The sequence below is a fragment of the Lytechinus variegatus genome, chromosome 3 (genome assembly GCF_018143015.1).
Source record: "Lytechinus variegatus isolate NC3 chromosome 3, Lvar_3.0, whole genome shotgun sequence".
Lineage (NCBI taxonomy): Eukaryota > Metazoa > Echinodermata > Echinoidea > Temnopleuroida > Toxopneustidae > Lytechinus > Lytechinus variegatus.
In genome coordinates this window covers 56,408,266-56,424,461 of record NC_054742.1, presented here as the reverse complement: position 1 = coordinate 56,424,461, position 16,196 = coordinate 56,408,266, and the positions used below count along the sequence as shown (strand labels likewise).

Sequence of the window (16,196 nt, the reverse complement as noted above, 5' to 3'; positions counted from 1 at the left end):
ATTTCATCGCAGCCAGTGGCTGAATTGAGAAAGATTTACAAAGTAAAAGCATAATATATAAACATAAACAGTGAAATATTTGATGTAAATCATAACCGCAACAACATTGATAATAAACAAATGTTTTTTTAAGAACGCGAAATAAGGAAATGATAGGGCATGAAAAGAGCGGTTTTAATTAATTCCTTAAAACCGCTCTTTTCATGCCCTATCATTTCCAGTTTTCCTTATTTCGCGTTCTTATCCCTTCTAAAAGTGCATATTTAAATAATAAAAATCCTTTTGAAATGTTCCTCTCGCCCCTTTAACCCTATAAATGCCCTCGGAGGCCCCCCTTCCCCTCAACGAGTCGCGCGATATTTTCGTCGCGCAAATTTTTTTGACCGCGCTGCTCGCTGACTTTTTACTTTCAAGTTTTGCGCAACTATTGAGACCAATTTTGCGTCACCCGGGGAGCGTTTCATGAAAGGACTTGTCGGACGTTTTATCCGACAAGTACCACTATATCCGACAGTTACCATAGGAACAGTGCCTCTCAGCCAATCAGAATCAAGGAAAGATGTCAGATCTGACAACTTGTCGGACGAAAATATTGATGAAACGCTCCCCAGGTTACGCGGTTCCGAAGTTACACAATGTTATGTAAGTGCATGTCAGACCAAAAATTGCTAAAAAAAAACGTGATTTCGTGTACAAAGTCAATGTAAATTGTGTTTTCAACCAAAAATCATAAATGTATGATTATTTTTAAGTTTACTGGCCTAAATGCCTGTATTTTATGCTGTTTACAGGGTGACCAGACGTCCCGTATTTCCGGGATTGTCCCGTATTTTGCTCCTGTGTCCCGGCGTCCCGACAAACCCTTCCCGGGACGCCTATTTGTCCCGTATTTCAGAATATTGAACAAAATGTAGTTAACTTAATACATTTAAAAGTGACGAATTTTCATTAAATAACCAACAGCTGACGAAGCAGGGACAACAATTAAATCGATAACTGTAAACCTTTGCAAGTTCTGATTTCTGGCTAACCCAATACATTGCAAACGAACTGGCCTCCTGCCTGTGTGTGGCAGGCTACTAGCTAGGCATGTAGGATCGAAGCAAATTCTCAATGGTGAAAACAATCTCACATGATAAACAGTTTTTCCACCAAAATAATCACAAAATTGGCGGGAAATTCTTATGATTATACTATGGATTCTCAGATTAATGATTTGGAGATGTAATCGGAGGAACAAGTTATTGACTTTTTATAGATCTAGTTGTTTCAGCTTTCGTTTTGAGTCTTGGTGTGCACGATGCCGCGATGTTTCATCTAATTTTTAAGTTTGACAATATATTTCACTTTGAAATTTTATTCATTTCTAAAACATTTTATTTTTTAGATTTTAAAAGTACATTTAAAAAAACACCACATGAAATTATGATTTTGATTAGATGATTGGATTGTTTTGTTTAGTTGAAGTTTGAACTTTTCCCTTTTTCTTTCTTTTATATATACCATATCCTTTCTGCTTGCCCTTTTTTGTTTCATCTATCTTTATTTCCAATACCATACTTTATCCGTATCAGTGGCGTAACTACGGGGGGGGGCACTTGCCCCCCCCATCGGCTGGCAAAAAACGGGGAAAAGGAGAAAGAGAGGGAAAAGAAACGTAGTGGGGAAAGAAGAAATTATTGTTCATTATAATGTTATGTTATGTTATACATGTTATGTTACATAGGAAGCATTTTTTCATAATTTTATAAAACATTATTTGCTTCATTGTGTATTCATTGTTCGTGTTGTTCCTGGTGCTCGCATAGACTGTTTAACTATATATTAATCCTGTTGTACTAAAACATCCCGTTTTCAAACCAATATACAACAAATACATTTCCTCGTAATTCGAGTTATTATTGTTTTATGTAGTGACATATTCTTCTTTTTAATGACTTCATGTCATTGCCCTAATTTAAGGTCTTAATATAAAACATTTCTTGTCCGTGCTAACGTTCGCATAAGTAGATTGGTGAGATTTCTGCTCTTCACGAACTTAAATCAGTCCTTAAAACGTCAATTTTTCTGATCTGAATTTAAAAAATGTTCAGCTCGCGCTTTGCTCTCGCATCACTTGGTTAGTGAAATACGTAGGGTCTTAGTGAATTTCTACAAAATAAGCCTTAGAATGCCCCTCTCCAGGTCTGAATTTCCTACATAATTTTTCAGCTCGGGCTTCGCGCTCGCAGTATTTGATTAGTGAGATGCGTATGATAATCATGATTACAATTACTTCAAAAAGTACTTCATGTATTTAGATGTAATTCTAACAAAATCAGCAAAGGATGGCACTAGCATTAGATGACTATGGTGCGATATTTATACTCCCAATGGATCCTGAAATATAGTCCTTAAAATTTCCCTGTTTAGGGTCAATATATATACAAATATATATTTTAGCTCGCGCTTCGCGCTCGCACTGTTTGTTTAGCGAGACAGTTCCGTATCGTGATTGAAACAAAATTGCTTATAATGTCCCTTTTTAGCTCTGAATATCAAAAATTGCATGTCCATTATCTCTGTTAGGATAGTATACCTGACAACTGAGCGCGCTTCGCGTGGTCCCTAAGTGACTAAAATTTTTTTGCTGGTGCCCCCGCCCGCCCCATGCCGTGACCCACGGTACGCCACTTATCCGTATTATTTTTTTTGTAGTTATCTGTGTTATTGTTTGAATATTTTATGTGTCTTTATTACCTTGTGAATACATCGCACTTCGGCCTTATCCGCGATGATGCCTTGATTTTTATTGATAAACCATTTATCTATCTATTTCCTATCTTTTTTCCTAGACATTTCTTTTCCTCTCTCTCTCTCTTTTTTTTCTTTCTTTCCTTCTTTCTCTTACTTTTATTCTTTATCAAATATCCTTTTTCATTTCTTTCATTCTTCCTTTCCTTATAATTACCTTGGCTTCCTTCTTTCTTCGTCTCCTGTTTCTTTTCGTTCTTTCTCTCCTTCCATTATTTTCTCCTTTTTTTCGTTCTCTCCTCCCTTCATTCTTCCCTTCCACTGTTTCTTCCTTTCTTTATTTTTTCCCTTCTTATTCTTTTCCCTTATTCTTTCTTTTGTTTCTTTCTTTCCCTTCCTTCCAGTTTTCTTGTTCTTACCTTTTCGATCTCCCCTTTAATTTTCTCCTTTATTTTGTCTTTCAGACATTTATTCATCTTCCCTTCCTTTCTTTCTTTCTTTCTATATTCATTTCAAAGAGTGGCGGAAACCTTTTTTTTATTATTTTTATTATTTCTTTCATCCTTCTTTTATTCTAACTTTCTGTTATTTTTTCTGTTTTCCTTTATTTTTCTTTCCTTCTCAATCTTCTCTTTTCTTTCTCTCCTTCATTCTTTCGTTCACCTTCCCTTCCAATTCTTTATATTTTTTTCACAAGTATAACACTGTGTAGCCTTCTTTGTTGATCTTCGTTTGTCAATTGTCCCGTATTTCATTTTGTGAAATCTGGTCACCCTGGCTGTTTATGATCTAAGAAGAGTCCCCAACGATTTTCCTTTAAAAAACAATAAAAAACAAAAGATCCAAAAGACAAAGAAATACACAAGAAATTGCAAAAAAAATAATACATAAGAAATTGATTTGATATCACATTTTTTTTCATGTACACTTGCTAAGTACATCACAAAAGGTTTCTAGGCCAAAAATTAGAACATTTGGAGCTTTATTTATGGAATTAGAGGAGAAAGTATGATTTCGCATACTAATTTAGCATAATTACGTAATAACGATTTGCATGAAATAAATTACTATACAATTTTGTAGGTTATATCCCAGACAACATGCGTGCCAATTTTCGGTGCGATCGCGCGATCGACAGCCGAGATCTCAAGGGGGCCTTGGAGCCCCCCCCCCCGGACATATGAACTCCAAAAATACCCTGGCCTAGATAGGGTTAAGTTGCCCCTTTTCAGAATGAAATTCTTCTTCTGGAGTGTGTACATTTTCACCTTTGATCAAGTGCCCCATATGAATATTCTGATAAATGCCCCTTCTCTTCTGGTTTGTTCAAATGTCCATTTGCTAATATAAGGTATATGTATTTGCAAGTAGCGTCCTTTCTTTTATGCAGGGGCATCTGAGCCGAGGGAGGGGGGCACTTGCCCCCTTAAGAAATTTGACCTCGTTCCATGGACCCCAAAAGTTTTCAAGACCAAGAAAAAGAAAAGAAGATAAAGGAAAGAAAAGTAGTGAAACATGATAGTGTTCTCTATGTCAAAATCTATCACAAATGTTTTTTTTCATTAAAATTTTCAAAATTTTGCTCGCTCGCAGCTTTAAAGAAATTTTGCCCCATACGCCATGTTTGCCACCCTCAGTCAATTTGCTCATTTCCCTACTAGGGTACATATACTAAATTGTTTTTAAAAAAGTTTTTTGTTTCAAGTGCCCTTATCAAAAGAGGAAGTGCCCTTTTTCGCTGTGCCCTCCCCTCCCCCTATCAATTTTGCTCTGCCGACCCATGCTGGTAGTCTCCTTTTCCAGACCCAATGCGACCTTACCCTACAAGATGAAGGTTATTAGTCTACTTTTTAATACTCAGTCTTGGCCATATATTCTTCCAAACAACAGGATTAACGCTGTACGTTGTTGTTGTTGTTGTTTTAGCTTATACGGCGCGTGTCATTCAGTAGTGAATATTTGCGCCAAACCTGGACGTGGACTAGCTAAGCGTAGTCTTTACTCAAAACCCGGTGGTTAAAAAGAGAAATAAACTTTAAAACTTAGACCTCACCATCTTCTAAACCATTGCCATGTAATCAAGCATATTGATATAGAGTTATTATTTTCTCCAGACCCTGTCATTTGAATAATAAAAATCAAGAATCTTCGAAACTTCAATCCCGTCATCTTCAATACTAAGACCCTAAAAGCTCCATGATTATACAGTGGGAGTACAGTGTACAGTGTGATTTTTTTAATAAATGGGTATGGAGTAAAGGCTATGCTATAGGTACCCGTGCTTTGTTGTAGACTGTTAGTTTGGAAGATGATGGGGTCTTAGTATTTAAGTTTTATTAATCACCAGGTTTGGAGTAAAGACTACACTCTATATCCATTTTTCCCACAGAGATGAGACGGTGGGTTTGTCAAATTGAAGATCTCCTATTTTTTTTAATAACAGCGTCTGGGGTAAAAAAAAAAAAACACCCGCGTCTGGGGTAAAAAAAAAAACACCCGCGACATGGAAAATTGGCCAAAATAGGGCAAAATAATTTTTTTCCAGAATTGCCCCCGAAACCCCCCCAGAGCAGCCGTCTTCGCTCCCTGGGATGTTTTAGCATCCTAACCGATTATTATAGCGAGAATCAAGAAGATCCGGGGAGTTTGAATTTTCGACCCTCTCGCCCCACCCGCGACATGGAAAATTGGCCAAAATAGGGCAAAATAATTTTTTTCCAGAATTGCCCCCGAAACCCCAACAGAGCAGCCGTCTTTGCTCCCTGGGATGTTTTAGCATCCTAACCGATTATTATAGCGAGAATCAAGAAGATCCGAGGAGTTTGAATTTTCGACCCTCTCGCCCCACCCGCGACATGGAAAATTGGCCAAAATAGGGCAAAGTAATTTTTTCCAGAATTGCCCCCGAAACGCCCCCCCCCCCCAGAGCAGCCATCTTCGCTCCCTGGGATGTTTTAGCATCCTAACCGATTATTATAGCGAGAATCAAGAAGATCCGAGGAGTTTGAATTTTCGACCCTCTCGCCCCACCCGCGACATGGAAAATTGGCCAAAATAGGGCAAAGTAATTTTTTCCAGAATTGCCCCCAAAACGCCCCCCCCCCGAGCAGCCATCTTCGCTCCCTGGGATGTTTTAGCATCCTACCCAATTATTATAGCGAGAATCAAGAAGATCCGGGGAGTTTGAATTTTCGACCCTCTCGCCCCACCCGCGACATGGAAAATTGGCCAAAATTGGGCAAAATAATTTTTTTCCAGAATTGCCCCCGAAACCCCCCCAGAGCAGCCGTCTTCGCTCCCTGGGATGTTTTGGCATCCTACCCGATTATTATAGCGAGAATCAGGAAGATCCGGGGAGTTTGAATTTTCGACCCTCTCGCCCCACCCGCGACATGGAAAATTGGCCAAAATAGGGCAAAATAATTTTTTCCAGAATTGCCCCCGAAACGCCCCCCCCCCCGGGCAGCCATCTTCGCTCCCTGGGATGTTTTAGCATCCTACCTGATTATTATAGCGAGAATCAAGAAGATCCGGGGAGTTTGAATTTTCGACCCTCTCGCCCCACCCGCGACATGGAAAATTGGCCAAAATTGGGCAAAATAATTTTTTTCCAGAATTGCCCCCGAAACCCCCCAGAGCAGCCGTCTTCGCTCCCTGGGATGTTTTGGCATCCTACCCGATTATTATAGCGAGAATCAAGAAGATCCGGGGAGTTTGAATTTTCGACCCTCTCGCCCCACCCGCGACATGGAAAATTGGCCAAAATAGGGCAAAATAATTTTTTCCAGAATTGCCCCCAAAACCCCCACAGAGCAGCCGTCTTAGCTCCCTGGGATGTTTTAGCATCCTAACCGATTATTATAGCAAGAATCAAGAAGATCCGGGGAGTTTGAATTTTCGACCCTCTCGCCCCACCCGCGACATGGAAAATTGGCCAAAATAGGGCAAAGTAATTTTTTTCCAGAATTGCCCCCGAAACCCCCCCAGAGCAGCCGTCTTCGCTCCCTGGGATGTTTTAGCATCCTAACCGATTATTATAGCGAGAATCAAGAAGATCGGGGGAGTTGAATTTTTGACCCTCTCGCCCCACCCGCGACATGGAAAATTGGCCAAAATAGGGCAAAATAATTTTTTTCCAGAATTGCCCCCAAAACCCCCCCAGAGCAGCCGTCTTTGCTCCCTGGGATGTTTTAGCATCCTAACCGATTATTATAGCGAGAATCAAGAAGATCCAGGGAGTTTGAATTTTCGACCCTCTCGCCCCACCCGCGACATGGAAAATTGGCCAAAATAGGGCAAAATAATTTTTTCCAGAATTGCCCCCGAAACCCCCCCAGAGCAGCCGTCTTCGCTCCCTGGGTTGTTTTAGCATCCTAACCGATTATTATAGCGAGAATCAAGAAGATCCGGGGAGTTTGAATTTTCGACCCTCTCGCCCCACCCGCGACATGGAAAATTGGCCAAAATAGGGCAAAATAATTTTTTTCCAGAATTGCCCCCGAAACCCCCACAGAGCAGCCGTCTTAGCTCCCTGGGATGTTTTAGCATCCTAACCGATTATTTTAGCGAGTATCAAGAAGATCCGGGGAGTTTGAATTTTCGACCCTCTCGCCCCATCCGCGACATGGAAAATTGGCCAAAATAGGGCAAAATAATTTTTTTCCAGAATTGCCCCCAAAACCCCCCCAGAGCAGCCGTCTTCGCTCCCTGGGTTGTTTTAGCATCCTAACCGATTATTATAGCGAGAATCAAGAAGATCCGGGGAGTTTGAATTTTCGACCCTCTCGCCCCACCCGCGACATGGAAAATTGGCCAAAATAGGGCAAAATAATTTTTTTCCAGAATTGCCCCCGAAACCCCCCCAGAGCAGCCGTCTTCGCTCCCTGGGTTGTTTTAGCATCCTAACCGATTATTATAGCGAGAATCAAGAAGATCCGGGGAGTTCGGTGCTTGGCGGGAATCGACGTGAAATCGTAACCTCTTATTGAAGAAAACTCTTTACGCAACCCATATTTAACCTAACTCGGGTAAGATTACACAGAAAGAAAGAAAGAAAGAAAGGAATAAAACAAAGCTAGGAAGTTTCGATGAGCTAAAGAAACAAATCATGGAAGCCACAGGGGGAAAAGGGAAGGATACGCAGAAAAAAAAAAAAAACAAATAAAGAAAAGACGTATAACAGCTTTCTAAGTGTGGGGGGGGGGGGCTAACCATGCAAAAAATCACAATCATATGGTAATTTTTTTGTTTTTTGTACACGGTTTTGGAGAGAAGTGGAGAGCCGAAGCATCCAGCCCCCCCCCCCTCCAAGGCCCTGTATGTGCCAAGAATCTGCAAAGAGCAAGTACCGGTATACAAAATACCCCGGCGCGGCGCCCCCAGCTAGCGCTAGCTACCGTACCGTACACAGTCAGTTCGAGTGACAGTCTAAAGTGCGAAAATGAGTACACCAAATGATTCAGTAAGTGAAATTTCATAAGAGTATTATAATTTTTGTGACGAGTGTGGTACAAGAATAATGACTGAATGAATTTGAAGCAGTAAAAAATGTCCAATTTGAGAAGGAAGATGTAGATCTAGAAGGAGTTTTTGACAAGTCGGATCTGAATTGAGATCTGTGTGTATGTCCCATGTATTCATTTTTGTGCTGTGTCTTATTAACGCTTGACAAGACGACATGCTTTTGCAAGTCACCTGGATACACTTGCTCACTGCAAAAGTTATGCAAATTTCCCCACCACTAGGCCACTACAGTAATTGTTTGTGAATGTCATAGCAAATCTCTCAGTTACATTTCAAGGTCAATATGCCCACTGCTTTTCCGAAGCTTGATCGGAAACGGCTGTATTTTTGCTTCGATTTCGACATTCAAATTCTCAGAAATCGCTTTGCTTGGGCCTTGGCTAGGCATGGCCGTAGTCACTAGATGGCGCTGTCGCGGAAGTGCTCAAAATTTGTACGTAAGTTTCGTCGCTTGTCAATGAGTGAAATCGCATAGCGATGCGATATCGTCAAAATTAAGCCCCTGTCTGTCAGCGCGGATGAATATGATATTTTCTCTTTGTGATTGTCCTCCCGTGCGATGAAAAATATGTCATCGTAATGCATAGGACTTTCGCGAGCTACCGAAGTCATTTTCGTGCCCCAAATTCCATGAAATCTTCCAAAAATAACCATGAAAGTGTCGGTAAGTCAAAAGTGTCGTGAGTTGCTCTCAATTCTTACCTTATTTAGTTGTATTTCTTGCAAAATGGGTCTCGAAGTGTTCTGGATTTTCCGTTGATTGTGAAACTTGAATTGATTTCCTTTCTGTGTCTTGCAGTTAAATTGCAGCGCGGGGAATCGCAAGGGCTGTGGAAGCCCTTCTCAGTGAGGTTTACAAGCTGAGCTGCCCTTGAATTTGGTCGAATTTCGAGCCATTTTAATCGCGCGCACGGGATGATTAATTAACATAACAATTAGCAGATTAGAGATCAAGATTACGTCACGTACGTGCGTACGTGTGATACACAGAAATGAATAGAACTTGAATCACATGGAATCACAGTCAAGAAATGCTTTGTTTTCTTTGTTTGCTAAATGATTTCCTGAATTTAAAATCATGAATAAACACCAGAGTAATGACATGAAGGAGATAATCATGGTCATATGAGGAATAACTAAATATTTTCTGAAAACGAGTGAATATGATGGGGCAATAATGTGCATGCACTGGAAAATGAACATTCACCTCACTGTCAGTGCCGTGGTGTCAGTCACTCAGACACAGTGCTTTACTGCCTTTTACTGGCATTTTCTTTGCACTGCCGCCGCCACTGGTTTTTCTTTTGCCAACTAGATTAAAACTCATATATTAATATGTTTATTGCAATTTTTGAATAAATGGTAATACAAAGTGGAAAAAATGAAGATAAAAATAATTTGGACTAAAATATGCCATCACCCCCCCCCCCTCTAAAAAATAAACACTATCTTGAATGACTCGTTTATTTAATTTGCATTGAAAAAATAAATAATTGTATTTATGCACTTTTTTATTTCTCATTCTTTCTGCCAGAATATCAGATGCCATCATGAATAACCTCACCTCCAGATTGAACTCCTAAACATCTTGACAATGACTATCTACTGAGATATCTTGCCTTCTTGAGATTGGAAGTCTTAAGTTCAAGTCAGAGTGACCTAAGGCCCTACTAACAAGAAGAATCCAGATTTACATAAAAACAAATTCCACGAAAGATACAAACTGATTTTACTCTTAATGTGTAGTGTGTATGTGAGACTGTGTTTATTTTGAGGAGGACTATCTACTGAGATATCTTGCCTTCTTGAGATTGGAAGTTTTAAGTTCAAGTCAGAGTGACCTAAGGCCCTACTAACAAGAAGAATCCAGATTTACATAAAAACAAATTCCACGAAAGATACAAACTGATTTTACTCTTAATGTGTAGTGTGTATGTGAGACTGTGTTTATTTTGAGGAGGACCTCCTGTCTCTGTTTTTATTATTTTATTGACTGAATGAATGATCAATACCTAAAAGTGAGAACTGATTTTTGAGGAGAGTACATTAGTGTATGGTTTTGAGTGAATTTGATTTGAGTAACTGTTTTTCTTTATTATTTTTCTCATAATTATTATTTTGCCTTTTATTTTCTATTTTCAGTTATATATTGTCAGTTACATTAAGTTGAACTTCCAAATTTGATCAAAGTGTTCAATTCTTGGGATAGAATTTTATCAGGTAATAAAACTGAGTTTGATAAATCTAAAAAAGGACACTGAAAAAAATATGAACACTTGGAGATGCTCACTAAGAAGAGGAAAAAACATGAAAGGAAATGGAACTTAAGTGGATGTTATAGCATGCCTTTCGCAGATCTCCAAGCACCAGGAATCATAGGCGGCGGAAGTGGGGGGGGAGTATCCCCCTAAATTTGAGGTGGGGAGGGGACGATTCCATCCCCCTCAATTTTTTGTTGATAACCTTATTTTTTAATTTTTTTTGGCTTGTCAATTTTCAATTTTGTTTCCTGTGTCCCCCCCAAGATATTATTTGGTCACTATCTTTTTTTTTTCGGGGGGGGGGGTCAAAAGATTTTGGCGGTTCCCCCCTAAAATTTTTGGCTTCCCCCACCAATGCCAGGAATGTTGATGTTCAACTGAGAGTTGCTGAAGTGGAATCTCCGTTTGTCTGTGAACTTGTTATAGAGAATGATTATTCCAGGACAAGTTAGATGATATTACCCAGCCCATAGCATACATCCCAACAATGGAATGGAGGCAATATACCCCTGTAATACATGAAGTATCATATTATCTTTAGGTTGGTTTGGAAAGTAAGTCCTCTAGTCAATATTAATGTCTGCCCAACAAAATGGTACTATCTGGCAATTTGGTGGTTCAATCACAAGCAGAAAAAGTTTAGTAAATTGACACTAGTAAGACAATTAAACAAATATAATACAGCCAAACTGTCTGACCCCTTACTTGACTACTGACTTAACTAATTATTGAAAAATGACAAGGGATGCTTAGGCCCTTTGTAACCATTTCATTGGGCAGACTGAAGCAGATGACTAGAATTCATACTTTCATGAAGATGAAGGAACATCAAAATGATTATTACAATTTAGCAAATATGAATTTATAACACTGTCATGGTTATAAAAAATAATGAATTTCTATCAAGTAAAATGACAATACAATGTAAGACATAACTGCAATAAAGTAATTTCATTTCCAAAAGATATCTTCCATAATTTAATAACCAAATTTCTCAAGATAATATTTCTTCTGCACAAAGTGTATGAAATGCTCAGTGTAAATCATGCTGTTTATAAATCTCTAGGAATTTTCTTTTTTTCAAAATGAAAATACATGTAAACTTAATCAAAACCAGGGGTGGTGGATCCAGGATTTATGGGGGGGGGGGGGGGGCAATTTTCAGGATGAAAATTTGTCAAGCAAAAAAGGGCCTTAGGGGGGGGGGGGGGGGGGGCATTCTTTGATGAAAATTGCGTATTTTCATTACATCTTGACTGTAGCTCTCAAAGGGGGGGGGGGGTTGAGCTAGATGTGCCCTCCCCCAGATCCACCAGTGATAAAAATCAACATTTATGAAAGATTGCATACCTTATATTCTGAATTGGTAAATTCAATGCATATGTCTACAAAATGAAACTGACATGTTTGGATAAATTGCTTATTTTTGTTTCAAGAAAGAATTCATCAATAACAGCTTAGAGTTATTGAGAAAACATCAGGAAAAAATAATATTCTGATATGCAATAACTATATCTATTTTATATATGCTTTTTTTTCCAAAAATTTAATCCTTGACATGGGGGGGGGGCTGGTTTAGTAGTCAAATTCACCCCTCCCCCGTTAAGTAAAATGCTTTATCAAAATAAGATTATGCTATCATTTATAAATTACTGCATTTTGGAGCCCATTAATATTCAAAATGAATCATAGAGGGCAGTGCCACACCTTATTCACTGAAATTAAGGAGGGGCATGCACAGCTGAAAAACTATCAGCAGGGGCAATAATTTTCACTGCAATGTTAGATATCCTTAAAAAAAATCCTGAAAACACATAATTAAAATGAAATTAAACTCCCAGGAAGTGCCCCTGTATACTATTACAGCCCTTGACCTGTATATTCTCAAGGGGTTCAATAATTCCTTCTCTTCCCTTGTAGAGTCGGTTCGGGTGCGAATGTGTCTGAAAAAAATAAGTAAAAAAAGGATCATTAGTAAAAATTGTAGATAGAAGTCAACAGAACATATAATTTTTTAAAAATTTAGCAAGCAAAAACAAAGATTGATCTGGCATTGGAAAATAAAAGGAAATTAATTAACACCGCCCCCCCCCCGCTTCAACATTTTTTTGTTGTTTGCTTCTGCTTGCAACTTTATAAATTTACCCGATACACCTTTCAAAACTTTTGGCTCCATTATCATGATTATGCCACTGTTCAAGTATTATTTATTTGGAAACCAATGCTAAAACTATAAGGTGAAATGAAATTATATAAAGAAAAAAATATATATTTCACAAAGTATAAAATCATAATGATGTAGGTCATGTTGAAATTAGACCCTGGACTGGACTCAAAATTAGATCAAGTGTAGTGTAGACCAAATGTAAATTAGACAAAGTGTAGACCAAATGGCAATTAGAATTTTTTTTAACCAAATGGGTCAAGCCCATTTGGTATATGTATAAAGACTAAAATATATGTATATAAGTTAAAAAATATAATTAAGTAGCCTAGGTTGTGCTGAAATTAGACCAACTGGACATTTCACAAAATGAGAATTAGACCAAGTGTAGACCAAATGGGTTTAGCCCATTCGGCATTAGACTAAATGAGAAGTGGGCAAATTGCATGTGAACCAAATGAATATACATATTTACAATGTGGAACTGCATGATATAAAGCCAATTTTATGTACCAGTATTTGACAAAGTAAAAAATATATAATTATGTAGGTTATGCTGAAATTAGACCAACTGGACATTTCACTAAATGAGAATTAGACCAAGTGTAGACCAAATGGCAATTTAGTTGACCAAATGGGTTTAGCCCATTTGGCATTAGACCAAATAACAAGTGGGCAAACTGCATGTAGACCAAATGAAAATACACCAGAAACACATTTCACAAGTTGGGACTGATATAGAGAGCCGTAGCAGACGACGGAGATGGGTACATGATCTGCGTCCGCAAAAAACGCGCACGCATCTATGTACTAACATGAAAAACAGCATATGGGACGATCTGACTAAAAATCGCACATGCGGGGCTATTTGAGAGTCACAGCAGAGGACGGCTAGCAGACGCCGACGGGCGCGCGCATTTAGCGAGCACATCGTGATCGTTTAAACTATCGATAGTAAGGACAGTGCATTAACAGGGACCCGCGATGTCTATGACTTTTTCGACCCATGTTGGTGCTATGAAATTGCTCTTTTTTGCAGTTTAAATGAATTTTACGTAAGTTTTAAGTGGTTTCACATGACAAATTAGATATTAAGAAATTTTTTGATATCATTCTTGGGGACAACAAACACATTTTGAAATTCTTGTTGTCCTGCCTACCTTGGCTTTGGGTCTTAAGTTTAATATATGATTTTGATTTATAACTCTTATATGGATTAAAGTGACCAAAATCATGCAAACATGCAGTGAACAGATGGGTGAGCTGCTGCAAGCAGATGTTTTGGTAGCTAACTTTAATCAATATCCAAATTATGGCAAAGCAAAGCGATGGCTGACTGAGAATTTGAACGATGACATCGAGATCGGAGCCAAATAAAGCCGTTTCCAATTGCGATATTCGGAAAAGTGGTTGGCATATTGATTATTGACTGAGAGACTTGCTATTACATTTGCGAAATAATTCTGGTGGGGAAATTTGCTCCAAGTCAGCCAGGGCGAATCTGCATTACCGCTCAAATTCCACTCGATCAAAATGAACAATATTTTACACGGGCTAGCTTCTTCCAGTCTGGTACAATCTGCCACTGGCATATTATCGTACCTTAATCCTACCTCAATCTCTACTAAGCATACATGTGTCATTAACAGTGTGTTCAGATTCCCGTGGGATTTTTGTGTGGCTGTGCGATTGTTCCAGTCATTTTGAAAGTTTGATGTTGATTTCTTTTTGCCTCTTTGTGATTGAGATAATTGCTAAAACATGCCCATGAAAGACATGTGTAATAAACTTTGAATATTGTTTAATCCCATCTCTATTTTCATTGGTCTTTCTTTTGCCATTTGTGACTTTAGATTTGAAACCACTAATTGATGTGAGGGGCAATAGCCTCTCTGTGTTTGAATCAATCTCATTTATTGACATGTGCTTAGTAAAAATTATTGAAGCTAGCCTACATGTATGTAAATATATTGTTTATTTTGACTGAGTGGAATTTGTACAGGGTCCTTGGAAAGTTTGATCAGTTTCTTTTGGATCCAGTTTAGTTATCAACATTGTGCACCACCTTGGTATAATTTCATAACAAAATGATTATTAATCACTGTAGATCAGATCTAAAGTTAAATCTAGTAAAATCAGAGATTGTCTTAGATCTATTGAACTTAATGATACTTGTTAGGCCTACTGTAATTTCTGGTAAAAATTAAAAGATCAACATTACCCAAGAAGAAAATAAAACAAAACTCTCTAAATTGAAAATACTGGTGTGATCCAGTTTTCCATGCACCTCTTTGTTTCACCTCTGCTTTTTGAATGGATCCTAAACTTTAAGCTACTCACTCATTTTTTCTTCCAAAAGAAATTGTATTTCCTGTGCCTCAAAATATGTTCATATTGTTGTAGGAGATTAAGTCTCTTAAGAAATTAACCTGAATATAACTCCAAAACTGGAAACAGTTGAAGGTTTTCTCTGTATTTTTATTTTTTATTTATTGCAGCCTCTTTAAAAAATCTGAATTGTAATTACAAGTCACTATATCATTCATCCTTCAGTCAAGATTATTAATATAACCTCTTCCCCCAACGATGACATTTTCATTATTCAAGGTCTAAATTCCAAACTTCATGGATTTCTAAGTAAAATTGAAGCTGAGAAATCGGGGATAAAACTCACTTATTTTCCTTCCGTTTTTTTGTGCTCCCTTCTTCTTCTCATGTTGGTTTGAATGGCGATTAGTCATATTTGACTATTGTCACATTGACTCTATCTATAAAAATCTCACTTCTCACTTAATTATATTATTACCAATATGAAAAAGATAATTACAGTATGTACAAAAGTTTGTTGTAACTCTTGTCAAAATGGCATATAAACAAATCTTCACCAAAAAGAAACTGCTATCTTCAGCTCAGTTCCAACTAGTTGCGCTTGCCCTGCCCTTTCAAAGATGCAATCATACCGGTCAGCACGGTACATTGTGCCGATTTATCGGACATAAATGCCTAGGTCACCCATGCATAGACGAGGGGGCGCTAGTGTACCTGTGCTTACAGATGGGTTAAACATTAAAATAATTTGTTTCTTTTTTTGTTTAAACAACAACTACAACAAGGTGAAAACACTTGTGGGCTTTGTTAGTTACATGTGCGGAACATATATTGTATATACAATATACATGTATCTCATATATGGTGACAAAGAATGGCCAATACAAAAGGAATAAATGCACTTGAGTCTCTATCTAGGAAACTTGATAATTTTTGTTTATAATCATTACATTAATGCCACCATGATTTCCTAATGTATTCAATTTGTAACGATGTTAGCGCAGACAGTGTTGATGATCTGAATAATTTAAATCCATATTAAACTGAAAAGGCTTCAAAGGAAATGTGGTCCATACCATTACTGTTTGCATACATTCTTGTATACAGTGAAAATAGATATAAAGCCGTTTTCTTATCATTGTTTTAAGGTTATTCAAGACATTATATGTTGACCATTTATCATTGTT

The 16,196-nt window shown here is 38.1% G+C and overlaps 1 protein-coding gene and 1 long non-coding RNA gene across 3 annotated transcripts in view; one reads left to right on the top strand and one right to left on the bottom strand.

Annotated features, from left to right (window-relative positions):
* Positions 1 to 8,116: 8,116 nt before the first annotated feature.
* The window catches only part of LOC121411442, a 33,859-nt gene continuing 25,779 nt past the window's right edge, over positions 8,117 to 16,196 (top strand). For both annotated transcript variants that reach the window (XM_041604180.1, XM_041604179.1), the window contains exon 1: positions 8,117 to 8,194. In XM_041604180.1, the coding sequence (XP_041460114.1) occupies positions 8,174 to 8,194 (21 nt within the window). In that variant the 5' untranslated portion in view covers positions 8,117 to 8,173. The remainder of the gene's footprint in view (positions 8,195 to 16,196) is intronic.
* On the bottom strand, positions 8,335 to 15,083 carry LOC121411444. Its single transcript, XR_005969467.1, has 2 exons — positions 13,842 to 15,083; positions 8,335 to 8,631 (listed from the first exon to the last, which is right to left on the bottom strand). It is a non-coding gene; the product is annotated as an uncharacterized LOC121411444 (long non-coding RNA).